Source organism: Pogonomyrmex barbatus, unplaced genomic scaffold (assembly GCF_055798465.1).
Source record: "Pogonomyrmex barbatus isolate J1 unplaced genomic scaffold, ASM5579846v1 scaffold17, whole genome shotgun sequence".
Taxonomy (NCBI): domain Eukaryota; kingdom Metazoa; phylum Arthropoda; class Insecta; order Hymenoptera; family Formicidae; genus Pogonomyrmex; species Pogonomyrmex barbatus.
Genome location: NW_028297113.1, coordinates 4,179,142 through 4,197,605, shown reverse-complemented (window position 1 = coordinate 4,197,605; position 18,464 = coordinate 4,179,142). Strand labels below are relative to the sequence as shown.

At 30.9% G+C, this 18,464-nt stretch overlaps 2 protein-coding genes across 4 annotated transcripts in view; both read right to left on the bottom strand.

Annotated features, from left to right (window-relative positions):
• CCAP-R (Crustacean cardioactive peptide receptor) overlaps positions 1-12,292 on the bottom strand; it is a 73,879-nt gene extending 61,587 nt beyond the window's left edge. For 2 of the 3 annotated variants that reach the window (XM_089074572.1, XM_089074574.1), the window contains exons 1-2: positions 9,658-12,292; positions 1,784-2,480 (exon numbers count right to left, since the gene is read on the bottom strand). In XM_089074572.1, the coding sequence (XP_088930698.1) occupies positions 1,784-1,966 (183 nt within the window). In that variant the 5' untranslated portion in view covers positions 1,967-2,480; positions 9,658-12,292. The remainder of the gene's footprint in view (positions 1-1,783; positions 2,481-9,657) is intronic. The other variant, XM_089074573.1, reaches the window with a different exon arrangement.
• A 145-nt stretch (positions 12,293-12,437) lies between these two features.
• Positions 12,438-15,632, bottom strand: LOC105423198 (uncharacterized). Its single transcript, XM_011632867.2, has 4 exons — positions 15,225-15,632; positions 14,804-14,985; positions 13,663-13,823; positions 12,438-13,277 (listed from the first exon to the last, which is right to left on the bottom strand). The coding sequence occupies exons 1-4, from the start codon at positions 15,508-15,510 to the stop codon at positions 13,076-13,078; spliced, it is 831 nt and encodes a 276-aa protein (XP_011631169.2). The 5' UTR covers positions 15,511-15,632; the 3' UTR covers positions 12,438-13,075.
• Between the last annotated feature and the right edge of the window lie 2,832 nt (positions 15,633-18,464).

The window sequence follows — 18,464 nt, the reverse complement described above, 5'->3', positions numbered from 1 at the left end:
GGAACTCAATCATTCAGATAAGATTCACTACCGGCATTTTGTGCACCAACTCTCTTTCTGAAAGCGACAGCGCGTTGCTCCGAGCAATCTCGTTGTAAATTAACAGGCAAGAAGGAAATTGCGTGTGTAATTACCTGCAATCTAATTCAATCCAAAGAGCTTTCCTCCAAATTGAGTTAACCATACCTTTTATATAGAATAAATATAGAACGTATATATATATATATATATATATATATATATATATATATTGTAAAGCTGTCCTGCGGAATTTCATAACACATAATTTTCACTTTACGTGACATTAAAATATTCATTATTTTCAATGTTTACGGTCATTGCTACGTTTTTCTTTCTTTTTTCCTTCTTCTTGTCTTTCTTGTGCACGGTGGTACTTGAAAAATATGCAGACGAGCGTGTTGCATAATGGCGACAAGTTGCATAATAATTTGAATTGCATCGTGAAATATTCTTATCGTCTTTATACGAGCGTTTTTTGTCCGGTAATTAAAAAAATGATATGCTCCAATATTTTCATTGTCAATCCGCTACGTAGGGAAGGAGATATGCGTATATTGACAATTTTGAAAAGCGAAAACTGAAACGAAAAGGAAGAAACATTCGTAATTCGTAATCATATACTGCGAGGAAGCGCGCAAAAAGTTGTTTTAAACTTCATCGGAATTTTCCATCACGCTTTCTTAAAAAGTGCTGCAAGTAAAGTTGCATGCTCTTATGGCGCTTATTCTCAGCGCGAAAGTTCTGACGCGCGTGAGAAAAAGAAAGAAACGATGTAAATGCGAAGTTCTGTATGAAATTCGTTACGCACGAACGTGATGCTCGCGAGTGAGAAAAACCGTTCATGAATATCCTAAATGAAATACAGCAATGGAACGTATGCATTCAAAATTCTTAATAGGTGGTTTTTTTTCAGAACGCGGAGTTTTCTTAACGGAATTTGCATTTATTGAATTTAAAGATTTTCTTAAATTTAAAAAAAAAAACGCGTGAAATAATGCTGCATCGTCTGGACTCGTAGTCGCAAGAATGATTTTATTAGAGCAAAAAACGTTGTGATTGCAATCGTATTTTATTGTACGGTCTGTCTGTCTTGCGATTCAAATCGTTCGATAATGTTCTGTTACAAAACGAATATAAAATGTTTGTATTTTTTTATTAAACAATGTGTATCAAATTTATGGAAATCTAAAACATAAAAAAGTTATTTTTACTGCAATAAAAAAACGGACACTTCGAACAGTTTTATTACAGTTTTATTACATGCATCTAGCCTAAGGCTAATGCTCTTAAAAAAAAAATATTTAAATGTCACGCCAATATTTTGAACATATGATTTGAAATCATATGTCGCGATGTATGATGTTAATAACACATCCAAAGTTACTTTTCTGTCATTACAGACAGGAAAAAAATATTAAAATAAGTTAGAAATAATAATATTTCAGAAGTTATTCTAGAAATTAAGAAACGCAAAAAAAGGATATTAGACTGAAGAAAAAATATATTATAATTGTTTATTGAAATAACTAAAATATAAATACGTATATTTTTTCCAGAACTTCGAAAAGTAATATATATTTTAGACGTATTTTTCAAAATTCATCAAAATAACAAATATTTATCCACGTGCCTGTCATAAATCTTTCGCGGATTCGAAAATGACAGTCGCCGTAACAGAAAATGACGTATCGTGCGCAATCTGTATCGCTTCTCGCAAATTCACCGCGCAGTACGCAAAAATGAGAGCCGAAGCCTAACTTACCTCGTAGAAGTAGAACGAGTCAATCTTCTCCGTCGTATTGACGTCCGGCAGCGATGTGACATTGATGTAATCCGGCAGGGGATAGAACTCGGTGGTATTCCCCAATTCTCCAGCGTGCTCCAGATCGAAATCGGCCGTCTGATTCCAATCATCGGTCCGCATTTGGTTCGCGTCCCCGGACATGGTCGTTCTGATCGACAATATTCGTACGACCCGCCCCCAGCTCAGGTTTTCGCTCCGCGAGCTTTTCGCGAGAGGGTCATGTTCGTCGGCTAAATATTGGCCGACTTCGTATTTGAGGAGACGCTTTCTCGATTACTTGAGTCTGATTTCTATTGGGTTAACTTGAAATACGCAGCATTTACAAGAAGAGATCCACGATTTCTCCTTGCTCTTCCGCGAATTCGCTTGATTCACGCTAGGAATATTTGAAGGAACAATTGCACGACTCAGTCCGAGTATGTTCGAAATGGGAAGAAATGCACGTATACTCCCGCGCGGAAACCATCACTGCACATAATGCCAGTTAGAGAAAAGTTATAGTCTCTCTCTCTTGGACAACACAAAATTTAACATCATTTATTTACAATTGAGTTCACTAATATCCACCTCTTAAGTTCTGACGGAAAATGGTTTATTATTTCTTGCACGAAAGATGCATCCGATGGCCGTCCAAGTGAGTCCGAACTTTATTTGCCTATTGCAGAAAGATATCCGATAAAAAAATTCGAATTTAAACGCAAAAAATCAAAGTAACATTATAGATAAATTTCTTTGTAAATGATAATTTAATTTTATATCAAATTTTATACATAATGATGTTATATTTTATTCAAATTATCTCGTAAGTATTTGTATCTAAATTATTTAATTCTTATTTTAAATATAATGTTACATTTATGTCAATATATTTTAACATATTGATTGTCATTGTGTTATTCATTTATCATGTTGGATAATACTTTTTGTCTCCAAAAGCATTTCATCATCCAATGATAAAAAGTAACAACGATGAAAGAAAATACACTTTCTAAGTTTTACATAAAACTGAATATCATTTAAATTATATTAGCATTTATGAATTTACGCTAGTCAATATATTACGATATAAAACTCTTTGAATTTTAACAATTAAAATTGCAGGGAAAAAGAAATTACAAGAATATCAATTAAATTAGTTTTATTGCATTATGGAAATAATTTAGATGCAATATGTTGAATTTATAAGAAGATTTATAAGAAGATAAGAAGAAGAAATCAAAATTTGTTTTCTAAAAATTTGGAATTTTGATAAATTATTATTGCTTTTAATATTTAAATGATAATTATTATATTCAAAAATTAAATATTATACTAATAATATATTACAATATTTCTTTTTTTTCAAAAACATCATAAAAGTTAAAAAACGATATTATAACACATACGAGTCAATGATTATGATGGTTAAAATTTAAAATACATTTAATTCGATTAAATACAATTTATATAAATAAATGCACACAATGTAAAAAAAGTTAGCACAATTCCAATTTATACACATTCTATTCTACGTTAGAAATCGTTCCGCGTAGCTCTTGAGTAAAAACAGCGTTACATTTAACAGGACGACAAATTCCTAATCGCGCTGATCGTGTCGCAGAAATATCGGCCAAGAAAAATAGACAACGATGGGATCTCGATATCGCGAGAATTTACGCTCGAATCGCCTCGTTGTTCGCCAAGAGCTAAACGCTACAACGTTTTCTACTCGAGAGGATCCTCCGGGCGGAAAAATTACACCTCCGACTTTCATTTTTCATTCCGTCTCGCAGGGCGGCGACTTGATGGAAAATTCGATACCGCACATTTGTACGCCGTGTAGCCAATTTCGCTTGTTCGCAAATGAACAGTTGAGGTTTGTTTTGATCTAGCCTTCTAGATCTTAGCAAACCCGTCAAATGATATATCTCCCATGATGTCACAGTGAATTACCGCGCGCGTATTAGTAGCAACACGAGCTGACAGGTGGATAAAACAGCCATTGTGCTAATGGACGTTAAGCAGCGTCTTCTGTATCGCGGAACATCACTTTGACAGACGGAACAATTCCTTCTCGTAATTTTGTCTTTTGTCATGAGCTGATTAAACTGGCTGCAAGGTGGTCGGTTTCTGTGGTAAGTGAATAATTCTGCTTTTACTATTTGGCGTAATACGCAGGAAATTCTCTCATTGTTTCTTAGAATGTTAGAATAAACTTTATCCCGTAAATGATGACTTGTAGTTTACGAAAAGCACGTGACGCAAATATAATATGCACTGTTTAGCATTAAAAAAAAAATAATAATAATATATTATTCTTCATAATTTTATTCTGATGTCATAAGTAATCGTTAAATAACAGTATATATGCGTTAAATAGCTTAGCGTTTCTTCTTTATTTCGTATATTAAATTGTTCGTCTTTAAACGTTTCATTACACGTTTTATTACAAGTTTAAGAATATTACAAATTCCATAAATTTCTGAAAAACATTTTATTATAATAACATTAATGCCAATATATTATAAAGAGCATCTTGAAATTTCTATATAAATTAATATTGAATTTAAATATAAATTTGCATGCAAACAACTGATATTATATGGAAAAAGAGATGTTCAAAAATTGAGTGCACTATACATTCCGGGTGATAGCGATATGTTTTCTTGTAGTGTCATTTGATTTAATGATTCGTTCTATTCTATTTCGACTGAGAGAAACTACTAGGGCCCGCAGCGTGTACTTAACTTAATTGATTAGGAATTTTTCTCGTGACGTTTATATTTTCCAAACATCAAAGAAACGTTTGTTTCTAGGTGTCTGATCATTTGCTTTGATTATCCACTCGTGTTAAATCTTCCCGCCCCATGTGGTACATTTCATACATTTCCGGGACGTATTAGAACGCACGCGTTTGCATCACTCAGCGCCGTAATAAAAAAAAAAAAAAAAAAAAAAAAACCGAGAAAAGTTGCACAAATTGAAATAGTTTGGAATAGTTCGTTTCAACGCTAATTCGCATTTCCATTCCACTTCAGATCGGGAACAGATTGAAATACGAAATCTCGTTGAACGAAGTTTGCTGCAACTTAAAGCACTCGTTTGCTATATCCAATAATTATTATGATTTTATTAATTTCAATAAAAATTTTAATTTTAATAAAAAACATTTAAATATTTAAGAAACGTTAGTATAGATAGTGTGCTTTATATTTTGTATTAACTTTTTATTCAATCTTTCTATTTTCTCAAAGTTTGTTGAAACGGGTTGATTAATTTTGACGTGCAATTGCGTCCCGCAATTAATGAATCGAGCATTGTTAAAAACGAATCAGTGTTTTCCAGTTGACAATTAATTATTCAATATGAACGTGCTTCGTGGATATCCGTCATGCCTTTGTCAACCGTTCTGACATATAATAGCAATCACGCCAAAAGCAACTCTTGAGAAGTTCTGAGATGTAAATCGAAAACCGTTTGCGTTTCCTGACATGAATGGAACAGGAGAAGAGTATCCGTTAGAGGATACTCTTTGATTAGTGAAGTACATAACGAGCAAACAATTACTATTCCCTTGAGACTGAAAATAATTTCCTGAATGCAGTATCTGTATCGAATTGTTGTTTCTCTCTTTCTTGTTTTCGGGTGAAAATTACGCGATTGTTGGTGCGTCATGGAAATAGAAATTATTATTACTTGTTGGGGAGTTAATTAGTGAATGTATTAATTGAAAAACTAAGCAACTGCGCGAGCTGAAATTGATAGAGAAGTTAATGTATATATATCACTTGTCATACTTTACATTTTACTTTTATTTATTAATACAAATATAATTCTAGAAAATATAACTTAAAATTCATTATGTATTATGAGTTATATAATAAAAATGAATTAAATGCGTACAGTGGGATTAAAAATTTATACTTTTATTAATAAAATTTCATAATTTCCAAAGTATAAATTTTTAATTTCTTAAATCATAAGTTACAACAAGATAATAGACAGAGTCTTGGTAAAAGCGATTTATACTTTGGACTTGGACGAATTGCTACGTTGTTACAAACATAAACATCAATTTTAGATGTTTGCGTGGAAATCTAAACTTAAAGGAAACTACAGCAATTACAATTCCTATCATACACGTGCCATAACGCTATGTTCATCGTATGATTAGTTTTAATCGTTTCACATTCAACATGTTAAACTTACTATGGTTCATCAAATATAATTTTGCTGACTTACATTATCTAATATCAAAAGTAAATGTGCGCAACATATCTAACACATCGATTTAATCAAATAACTTCAACTAATTACATTTCATCCACAGACTTAATTGTTATCTCCAAATTCTATATTAAAGCCTAAAAAAATTATTATTACTTCGTAAATCTTATTCTTTGGAAGAATTTTATATATAGCAATTTAATAAGAAAAGTTTACATTATTTCACGTGAATTACAGCAATAAATCGATATAAACATGAATATAAACAAATTATATAAATTTTTCATATGCTGCATTTGTCTTTAATAATAAATCTAATATTAAAGAAGTGTCATGTTCTTGAAAATATAATTAGCGATAGGAAGTGAGTTTTATTTTAACAAAAACTTAATCCGCCAGGTAAAGAATCCATTGAGTAAAACTTGTATTCGAGCACGTACGTATGTTCTAAATAGCTATGTCAACGTGAAACACGATTATCCGTTCAACATTGCGGGATTGTGAGATTTTCCCAAGGGAAACTTCCTGCTTCGATATTTTATCGTGCAGGCACTCACGCGGTTTTATTTTGAAAGAAAGAAAGGCGAAACGAAAGAAAATATTTCTTTACGTAAAGATGACTTATTTTCAACAAAATTACGTCCCACGGTGACATTATTGTTGGAAAAAGAGTGGAAGTCCTACGATGCTGCGAAGAGAACGTCGTGAGAGCGCCTCTGATACTGACGCGAGCTTGCAGAAAACGGTCGTATTATTCTCTGCCTTTCTTTCGCAGAAAGAATCTACGGGCAATATTTTTCGCATGGCTCATTGAAACAGTCATTTTCATTCAAACTTACTAAAGCAACTAGTCTGCGACTTATCTCGATTTATTCACAAGCGTATTACGGATAAATATATTTTACGTCTCGTTAAAAGCGTCGCTGACAGAAATAAAATAGATTCTTAAATCTGAAAATATAAAAAGTTACTTAAAGAGATTACGATTAATTTTCATTTATTTTACAAAAACAATATTGCTAAATCATTAAATCATGAGCATCTTCTACACGTTAAGAGAAAAAAGATTCTCGATATGATAACAATGGGACAATAGTGGGGCTAATGAGAATCAACGCTGTAAATCGTGCGCAATCATATGTTTCATTTTAATTTGTTTATTAAAAATTGTCAAATATTTCGATTCGAATTTGAGTCATCTTGTAATGTGTCTCGTTATAATGAAAAACGGTTACACTTCTAATTCAAGGCGGTAACTGAGAATAATGATAATTGTTAAGATTAACAAGAAACAAAAACAATTAAAATTAAACATATGACTGCTCACCGTTTACAATGTTGATTCTCATTAGCCTTACTCATTATTCATTCTCCAGCATTTGATTGTACAAGTCATTTTACGCACAAATTCTAAAGTTATTTCAACAACTGCGCAATTTTTATTATATATTATGCTAAGTTATGTTAAATTTTATTATAAATTATGCTACTATGTTAAATTTATAAATGATTTTTTTTCAAATAGCATTTGCATCTCATTTTTATTTAAGATAAATTTTAGAATATTTAATTAGTTTATTTTACCTTGTATACGATTTGACTATTTTATCAAATTTAAAAGGTTCAATTAACTGGACTTGAGATTGTTGTTTATTGTTATTAGTTAGTTTCAATATATTCAATATGTTATATTCATTAGTTTCAATTTGATTTCCAAATACATATTATATTGTAGACATAAAAGTCATTTTATATAAATGTATTTTCTTAGTTTTGTGTTTCTCAAACTCAAACTCATTATAAAAGAATCATGCACTATAATATAAAAATTAAATGAAAAGTTATAAAAAAATTATTAAAGATTATATACAAATAATGAGTCGAGTAGATTTTTAATTACTATTTGAAAATATAAAGAATATTAAATGGTCAATAATATATATTCAATTTTGTATTATAAATAATGAAAATAAATAATTTTAAATAGGGAAGTGTATACTTTATTAAAGAAGAAAATGTATATCTTCTGTATTTTCTGTCATCATTAACGCGGAAATTATAGCGGAAAATAGTCTTGATCATATTGCGTTGTTAGCTAAGTAATCTATCGATGTATTTGAGAATCTGGAACTTGCTCCTTTGAGCTCTTTTGAGATACCGGATATCGAAAGCGCCTCTCACCGCGCGAGTCCGAAGTGTCTCGGCTTTTTCTACTTGCCGCAAGTAAAGGGTGTTACATGGTATTACGAGCTGCTGATTCTAAAAAGATAATACCGACGATGGATGGTTTCTCTTTGATCTCCCGTTCAGCGATGCAATCGCGTAACTTATGATACACGCGATCTACGCGTTCAAAGAAGAACATGACATCGATGGCAGAGGACCAATAACGTAGTCGTTAATCGGACCGATTTACAGAGAGATTATTATTGGGGACTCAAAGCGAAGGATGACCGCGTTTTTCGTAAAAAAAATTTTTTTTAATTTTTTTAAGTCCCTAATTAAGGTACCGTACTCTGTTCCTTTAATTGACATGACTTGTGATTATTTTTGCGAAAAAAGCAAGTTACCTAAAAAATATTATATGGAAAGTACATGAGGATGCAGGTTTCAGAGTAAAAGATAAAAAGGTATGAAAAACAGAACGCAGACGGCGATCTGCTGTTCAACGTCAATCAAAGATTAATATCGTCTTTTTTTTTTTTTTTAATCGGGTATCCCGATTTTCAATACTTTTATAATACATGAAGAAATAAAAAATTTCCAAAGAAATATACGTGTGTGCACAGTTGAGAGATAAAAATATTTTCCCCGTGTTTTATGAAAATAAAGAAGAATACGACGTTGTATGAGTATTTTTATTCTATAGTTATTTCGAATCGCGAATTTATTGCATTGAGACAAGAATGAAGACAAAAGGGTAATACCTCTATGCACCTCTTTTGTTCTAAAAAAATAAAAGAAACTTGGACGCTGCGCAAACTTTTAAATGAAATTGCTCACTACGATTTTGTTAGTTTTTCTTCTTTTGTTTTCCGATTTGAATTTACGAGCGATTTCAAAATGTCCCAAAATTTATCATCGATACTCTGAAATTGATGATAAATTGAAAAATGAAAGAAAATTGCGTTACGATCGGCAAACCATATATTATATTTATAATTTTTATGAATTTAACAAGGCGATCAAATTATGTATACGAAATAAATTTCATGAAAAGAAACAACACCGTACAACTAAAGTTAATCCTAAAATTTCCCTTAAATAGAAATGATGCAAGGAAATATTAACTTTTTTGTGAATTTTGGAAAAAGATTGAAATGAATTTTTTTAACACATAGTAAAATTAAATAATTAAATAAGAAAATCATAAATTTAATAATTTAATAATAATACGTAACAAATTGTTAAATTCATCAAAGCGTCAAATTAATTATTTTTATTATTATATAATTAATTATTTACGGTTCAATGATTAATATGAACAAATTCAATCAATTATTAATTTATATCAATACGGACGTCAGATAACGAATCCTACAAGAATCCTAATTACGCCCGAAAAATAGCTACGACCAAAGCGCGAAGCGTTCATCCTCAAGAAGGAGAAAAGAAGCCGCCCTTACGTGACACACCGGTGAAGAATGATCTCACGGGCGTTAACGATATCTCGATATCGTATTCTGCAACAGGTATTACGCTGCTCCCTCGACCCTCCGAGTGTAGTCCATCTTAGCGAGGGTGCCCATGAAAAATTGGCTGGCATTATATATGTCAGTGTTCATTGTCAGTGCGTGTCACGGGAAATCCGTTGAATACGTCCCATAGACATATGAATTGTATCTGGGAGAAATCCGTTTCTCCACAAGCACTAATTGTGAAAAACACTCTCTCGCCGATTTCAATTTTCCTCGCGACACCTGTACACGAAACGAACGATCAATTAACCCGAATATCAGGCCGCTCTCTTAGCAAACGACGTCGAGTCTGATCGACGGATTTGCGCATCGATATTTCTCCTTTTTCTTGTTCTTTCAAGAAATTTAGTTTTTTTTTTTTTTAGCGCTGTTTTAAAAGATCAACCGCACGCGGCTTGTTTTATGCGTTTACTTCATTCTCTCTTTGGTCTCTTTGGTCTCCAACTTTCGCATGCGTCACGTATCATTTGGACAGATGGGACAGGGTGGAAGGGTGGAAGGTAGGGTGAGAACCAACTGGGAGAGAAATGCGAGTAAGAACACACTCGCTCGTACGACGCGCGGAACGCGACTGAAGGCGCGTTCGAGCGCCGGTCTGAGAGGAGGAATCACCGGTCCGGCGCGGCGTCGCGCGGCTCGCACGCGCCCACGCTCGCGCACGTGTCACGGGAGACTTGCGAATTTTCCCTCCCTGGATAATAAAACAATATACATCTCCGTAATGTATTAATAGCGCGATACGACGCTAACTTTTGTAACATTACATAGTTTGTCTAGAGAAAGTCCGTGTGAGAGAGAGAGAGAGAGAGAGAGAGAGAGAGAGAGAGAGAGAGAGAGAGAGATATGGGAGGGGCGAGGGGAAGAAGGAAGTTGTACACTGTTTAAAGTTAAAGGCAATATATTCAATTACTCTCAAGCAAAACTAATTATTTAAAAACAATGCGTAGTCAGTAATTACGTACGTAGACTAAGTTTGTAGTAAAAGGTTGTTTTAATTTTGTATAAAGTGAAGAATGTAAAAGATGACATTTAATCTTTGATTTTAAAGGTGTGGGAATATTATTTAAGAACGTCTATATAATTGGCTCGGTATCTCGATGAGAATTCTGAGAAGAAATTTAATATTGATCAATATTGTCTCAGATTATTCTATATTTTTTTAGGCTATTATATTTTTCGTTTAATACTCTGAGACAGTTACTTTAATAGCATTGATAACAAGAAAAACATTAAATTTTTGATAAAATTTTTTGATAAAATAACATGTAATATTGTTTGTTCTTTTACCTTTAAAAGAAAATAAGTTATTTAAAATCTTACTAATTATTTTGGACGATAATTGAAATAAGAAATATATCATATTTGCATTATGCCCACATGAATTGTAATAACATTTTATGATTATCTGAACATTTGTTTGTTTTCAGGGTATTAAGTTTGAATACGTTGTAAAATTAAACCTCGAAAATCCGTAAAGTTAATTAACGCTAAACGAGATTTCGCGATATCGGATGGAATTAAAACCATTGAAATTAATTGCAATTGATCGGAATTGACTGGAATTAAAGCAAACCGATTGGAATTGAGGGAGATAACGACAAGCTCAATAAAATCCAACCACTTGTTGGCGCAACAAGTATATTTATTCAGGAATGGCAAATACGCCGATACAATTACACACGTGTTTGTCAACATTCGTTAAATACTTCCACGGTATTGCAACCGCAGTAAGTATATATTTGATTTACTGAAAAGAAATTGCGAACTATAGAAGAACAAACAACTGTAAAGACTCTGTAAAGACTAAATCTCAATTCCTAATAATAAAAAAATTTTTCACTGTTTTATTTATTTTAATTTAATAAAATTATTTGATGAATAATTACATACTTTTTAAATAAAGGTTGTCAAGTTGATTATTTTTTTTCTTTTAAATTTAAATACAAAATAAGATATTAAGAGAAAAAATCAATTTATCCAATATTATATATATGTGGATATATAAATTAAATACGAATTTAATCAAGACAATGATTTATGCATAAAATGTCACTTTTGTATTTGATTATAATACAGATATGATGTTTCTACTGAATTATAAAATTATTGTCCAAAATAATATATTAAATAAAATAATTAAATTAAAATAATATATCAAAAAATAATAAAGTTATAATCAATTTTCTATTGTGCTACACGTAATATACATTAACTTTTTATTAATCTATTAATAAAAAATATGTAAAAATTTTATTTTACTATTTGAACACAATTGATGCAATATATTTCATATTTACTCCTTTATTTGCAATAATTAATTTCCTAACATAGGAAATAAAATAATTTATATCTGATCTTCATAAAATTTTAATTGATGTAACGCAAGGTAATGATATCATAATTAATATTTTATTTATTTAATGATTTGAAGTGCTAATAGAATTTTTGTTTTAATATCAAATCGAAAATTTATATATACAGTACATAAAATTCTCATCAAGTCTTCTTATGCAATTATAACATTAAATTTTGCATGAAATTTCTAGTATAAGATTATAGTAAACACATTAAATAACAATTAAAGATTTCTATTCTGCTTTACAATCATTCTATTCTTCGATTAACTATTCCATTTGTTTTTGTGTTCTATGTGGCGATTATAACATTAAACAATTGGACACATGTGATAAAATAATATTTAGCCACTATTTATGATAGAAAATTATTTATTTTTTGAATGCATACATTTTATTTGACATTCATAAAAAAACGGATTTCTAATAAAACAATTTTGTTTTTCAAATGCGACTACTACTTTCTTCATTTACAATTTGAATAAATTAACAGCTTAGCATTGATTATTATGTGAAAGCATACTTTTTCGATCTAAATTTAGATCTTTTTCTTTGGCGCGTCGTAAATGAAGAAAACCGCAACGATCATAAAATTCTAGCCATGCGATCGACATGGTATTGTCACGAATTTCGGAGCAGGTTCTGGCGCGTGAAGTGCAACCCGCATTTCACCGCGTATACAGAGGAAGTATGTCATTTAAAATTTTGTAACATGTATGTATTCCAAGTGCATCCACATGCCACATGGGTGCATGTTTATCGGAACGGAAGTTACGCCCGTCCGCGTTTCGACAAGAAGCCGATAATAATGTGTTTGACATACGCCCGGTGCACCGAAAAGGTACCCTTTATGTTTGTCATTCATCCCGATGCGTCACGATGGCATATGAGGAATATTGAGCAGTTTGCAGTAGAAATTGTAAGACTTACTCCAGATTACAAATTAAATAAACATGCAATTTTTCTGCATCGCCGCGCCTGGTCGAGCGATATTAAGCTAGTCTTTTACCCATGATTTTAAATGACTTGGATTTAATACCAGGGTAGATCTCCTTTCCATTCTTATCCACCACATCGGCGAATTTCGTCTCCGTGAACTCTTCGAATCCTGCGCCCGCTGCTGATTTTTGCGAAATTATCGATGTAAACGCTGTGGCTGTCGCTGGGATACCATACATGGGGCCGATTTGTTCCCTACATCAAGATTTAAATCATTGACAAATAAACGTAATTGATTAATGTGATAATTTTAACGGAATTAATAATAATATAATAAAAATAAATTGTCAAATATAAGAAAATAGAGATAATTTTTATTATTATGCAGTAACAAAATTTGTCAATATAACAAATATTGACAAAGTTGACACATTAAATTTATAAAAATATTAAATATAATTTTTTAACAAAATTAAATATATAATTATAATGAAAAATTAAGAAAAGGAGTAGCAGATAATTCTGTCATCATCATGTGAGAAAATAGGAAAAGCTTTGAAAAAATTTCATATCTCTTAAAATTTTTAATTACATCGCGAAATATACTGAAAGTGCTTCAATCTTCTAACATAAATTGTACCTTATTTTCAAGATATCCCTGCCTAATCCATATCCTCGATAATCAGAGTCTACACTAAGCCCAATGGCATACAGATACTTGTCAACTCCGTAACGATCGTACACCACCTTCGTTGCATCAGCTATGATTTCAAACGTGGTTCTGCATTTGTCTGATTTAAACTGTAAATTATTAATCCCAACTTAGTTACGTAATTATACGTTGCGATAATAACCCAGACTTACTACGACATCCATTAATGACAGCTACCTGAGATCATTTTGAAATGAAAATCCTAATAATAAGGTGTCAAGACTATAATAATTTTCAAATGAGAAGAGTTTAAAATTAATTAATTAAACTGCTCGAAATTTGCTCGAAAATTGCTCGTTCTTGATACATTACATATATAATAATAAAAGTGTTTTCAAATGTTAATTCTATTCTCGAAAATTTAATTTAATTTTCGCCATTTAGTTTATAATATGTTACATGTAACAATTGTGACAATTCGATGCATTCGTATTGCATTTCCTTATAATTTTTTATTATTATTTTTATTAAAAATATTTTCATAATTAATTAATCATGAAAGAATAAAAATAAAAAGCAATTGTAACAACGACATATGCAGAATTATATCAATTTCGGGAATAGACTTTACAGTTTGAAAACATCTTTACTATTATTATGCAATGTGTCATGCCTAGAGAGAGCGCGAATTTTAGACAGTTTAATTAGTTAACTATAAATCCTTCTCATTTCAAAACTATCCTCGATATTTTGATATTAAGATTTTTATCTCGAAATGATCTGAAACAACAAAATCTGTTATTGACGATCTGAAACATCCTGTATAGTATTTGATGCTACGTAGAGAAGAAGCATGAAGTCCCCTCGACACTTTAACTATTAACGACGATAGAAGACGAAGGACGTCAATAAGAGGATCAAAACACTTGACGATCATTATACAATGACACAACGTTTATATACTGATATCTGCAGTCAGTATTTTACTGATATGACGCATTCACTATCATAAAGCTTATATAATATAATTACGTAATTATATTATATTATGTATGTGTAAAAAAGACAGCTATATAGCAGCATGAGGTGTTAACTAAAACAACAAATATATACAAGAGAAAAAACTCACTTGGTAACTCGAAATACTGTCTTTCTTGTCTTTATGATCAACGCCCAGAGCATTCATACCAGCAATTATAGGTTTTCCACCGTTGGGATTGTCGATGAATGCGGCTATGGATATGCCTTCTTCCAACAATAGGCGCCATATCGTGCTTATGTCTCGTACGAAGACAGGATCATTTTTCGCATCTGCAAATAAAATATGTCAAAAGGTAACAAAAAAACACTCGTAATTCGCGGAATTACGAAAGACAGTTATTTTTCTTCGATCTTGAATGAATTTCTGTAATTTTTTTAAATAATGATCTGCGAAATCTTTCTTTCTTTTTTTTTTTTCATAATCGTTTTTATCTTAAATTCACTGACGCTGTTAAAAATAATTTGAATAATACTTTTAAAAGTTCGTTATCGAACAATCGGAAGCTCACCCAAACACTGACAAGTCGGTTCATCGGCCAAGAAGAATTCGCACATGTGTTGAACCGCATCCTCGTACCGATCCTCAGGAATCTCTTGAATCGTAAACTTCATCTTCTTTCCATCCTTAGCTGTTTTTTCAATCAATTTCCAAACCGTGGGTGGCTGGCCGATTGGTCTGATGTGTGGCATTTTCTTGATTTCCTTTTGCAGATCTATCCCGGTCAGCTTCTGCGTGTACATACGTGTCGAATGACACGCTGTCCAGACGTTACGGAAGCGCAAGGTCTTTAACATTTATACGTCGACCTCTGCCCGTTATTCAACCAATGACTATCGTCGATCGAATGGGTTTGGCTTTATTATCAAGTTGCTTTTAAATAAGTTGCGCGTTCGCTTAGCGTTCAAACGCAAATGACACTTGAAAACATGTAGTACCAATAAGATATATGTTAGCGCTATCTCGTTTGTATATGTTTTTTTTTTTTTTTTCTTTGCATCCGTCTTATCTGGAAAATGTAGCACGTCCTCAGTAGATAGCTCTCGTGCGACAGCTACAGCTTTAAAGAAATATCGTTGTTTGAACGGAAGGAAGAAAATATAAGATAAAGCTGTAAATTATATGAAACAGAAATTAATATGCAAGCGTAATTTTATTTGCCTTTCAGAACACTCTTAATTTAAATCTCGTTTAAATATCATTAAAACACATTGTTTGTATTTATTTGATAGATTTAAGCCTTGTCTAGCGGAGGTCAGTTATATTAATAAATTACTCAACGTTATATTGCTAAAGCTCTACTTTATGGTATTTAAATCAATATATTACCGTTGTCGTCAGTCTCATCGAGCTCTTCTATTGACTTTGATTTGCAATTTTTAGTTTCTAGCAACGAAAAAACATTTATTACAAGAGATACAATAAGCCTTCTTATTTATATTTCGTATAAATATTATTTTTATTAAATAACAGAATTTACAATAATACAAAAATTTAATGAAAAATCTTATTTTGGCAGATAAGAAACGAAATTCAGATTTGGATTGCTATTCAGGCATCAAAACGCCATTTCAAGGGTTAATAAGCTCTCTATTCGTACAAAAATCTAGAGTACACGGAACTTCAAAACACTCACACACACACACACACACACACACACACACACACACACACACACACACACACACACACTCATTCACACAAGTTATGTAACACATTTTCGAAGCTTAACAAGCAATATATTTTGTAATAAAATAACTTGTAACTTAACTACTTACTCTTTACGATATTTTTGTAAACGCTGATAACAGAACTGAAATACGAGATTGCAGACATAACTAATCGCATATTTGTACATTGACAAATAAGTCAGTAAAGGACCGATCTGGAGCAACAGCGGCAAACACATTATTTTGTTATTTATCGTAAGAACAGAATGCCACTTGTTTCCTCACAGTTGGCTCTTTTTAATTATGAAACGCTTCCGCAATTTAATAAAGGCGGACGAGTCTGCGTTACGTATCAATGATAATGCGCGAAAATTTGATAATAAGACCGGATGAGACAAGCACAATGTCGAGTTTTTTAATCGATATTTAATTGTTTATCATACGAATTTGTAAGTGTGTTTATAATCGTGCGAATTTCAAACTTTAATAATAATAATAATAATCTAGTCTCGAGATTGTGATTAGTATATGCTATCATAAAATATAATAAAGATATGTTTTTTTATGCAGTAAAACATGCAGTAAAACATATTTGCATTTACAATATATTGTAAGATATTATTATTAATAATCCATACATACATTTCCCATGCACATAACTCTCATGCAATTAGCTCATATTAATCGCATAAAAAATACTCAAGAAAACTTATCTACCCGTTATTACAGTGCACTGCATTCTTTTTCCGCAGATTGACATTATCGAATGTCTATATGACATGTTTGATTCATATATAACTGCTAATTTTGCCATAAAATAAAGTACGTAATGCTGAATAAGTATGCTATTAAAATGTACGTGGTAATTCCGAAAATTAGAGCAAAGTAGTGTTTTTAAAGTTTCCGCAAAAGACAGAGAAAATGAGGAAACATTTTAATGAATTCTATTTTTTACAAGTAAAATTGTTTTGACAAGTATATCAATAATATTTGCATTTTGTTTGTAATAAGTATTGGAACTATAAGATTTTTTTATGCAAATTGAATTCTTATATTTATTTTACTTATAAAAGTATTCGAATAAATACGTAAAAAAAATTGCATATTCTAGAAAAGGAAAGTGAGCATAAGTTAAATTTTATATCTTAATAATTTAAACTTATATCAGTATGTTAATTACATTATATTCATACATTATGTACATTTATAATCTGTTAGATGTCCAAACATATTTTATTTGTATTCCGTAATATCAGATATTACATTCAGTGAGCCAAAAAATGAATAATTTTTTGCATTACTTTTGTTATTATATAATTTTTATGTATATTATAAAATTAATGTAAATTAGTAAAAAAAACATGCAAAAACATACATAATTTACATATGAAAAAAACAAAATCAGACTGTCTCATTTACTTGAAGCTATATTTTATCCAATTTATATGTCAAAAAATATTTTTACTTTTGTATCCACAAATACTATTAATGAATAAGTTGTTTAAAAAACTTTTACAAATATTTTTTCATGTTATCTATAATTTTTCAAAAAATCTTCGATAATTTCTTCATTTTCTTTACAGTTATTTCTTGCTTCGAACATGATTAATAATTAAGCAAGTTTGAAAGAAGTTTTTTCTTATACTTGTTAAATAAAATGTCAAAGACCAATTAATAAATAACATATTTTTATAACATGTAACATGTCTTGAAGCAATTTTATATACAACGCTATATATACAATTTTCTATATATACATAGATAAAACAATTTGATTATGTCATTCTTTCATATGTTAGTAAATTTTTGCGTATCTTTTGCCGATTTATAAATGTCAGTTAGGTTAATCGATAAGTACATGGAAATATGCAGATAATGCAATCCAAATTTTAAACAACTTCGTATCGAAATTCTTGGAATATGTATTTTGTCTCGGTAAATTCTGAGAACAGATTTAAAAATAGCTCTGTATGTTTGTTTCAAATTTTAATCGTCAAATTATCGTCTTTATTGGTCGCTATTAATGTGTAATTAAGCAATATTATCTATCAAATGATCAAATGATAATGAAAATATAATGA

Coding starts and splice junctions, on each gene's coding strand:
- LOC105423198 (XM_011632867.2), bottom strand. CDS start 15,510: ATGTTAAAGACCTTGCGCTTCCGTAACGTCTGGACAGCGTGTCATTCG. Junction 14,986..15,224: donor ACCGACTTGTCAGTGTTTGG/GTGAGCTTCCGA, acceptor TTTTATTTGCAG/ATGCGAAAAATGATCCTGTC. Junction 13,824..14,803: donor ACAGTATTTCGAGTTACCAA/GTGAGTTTTTTC, acceptor AATAATTTACAG/TTTAAATCAGACAAATGCAG.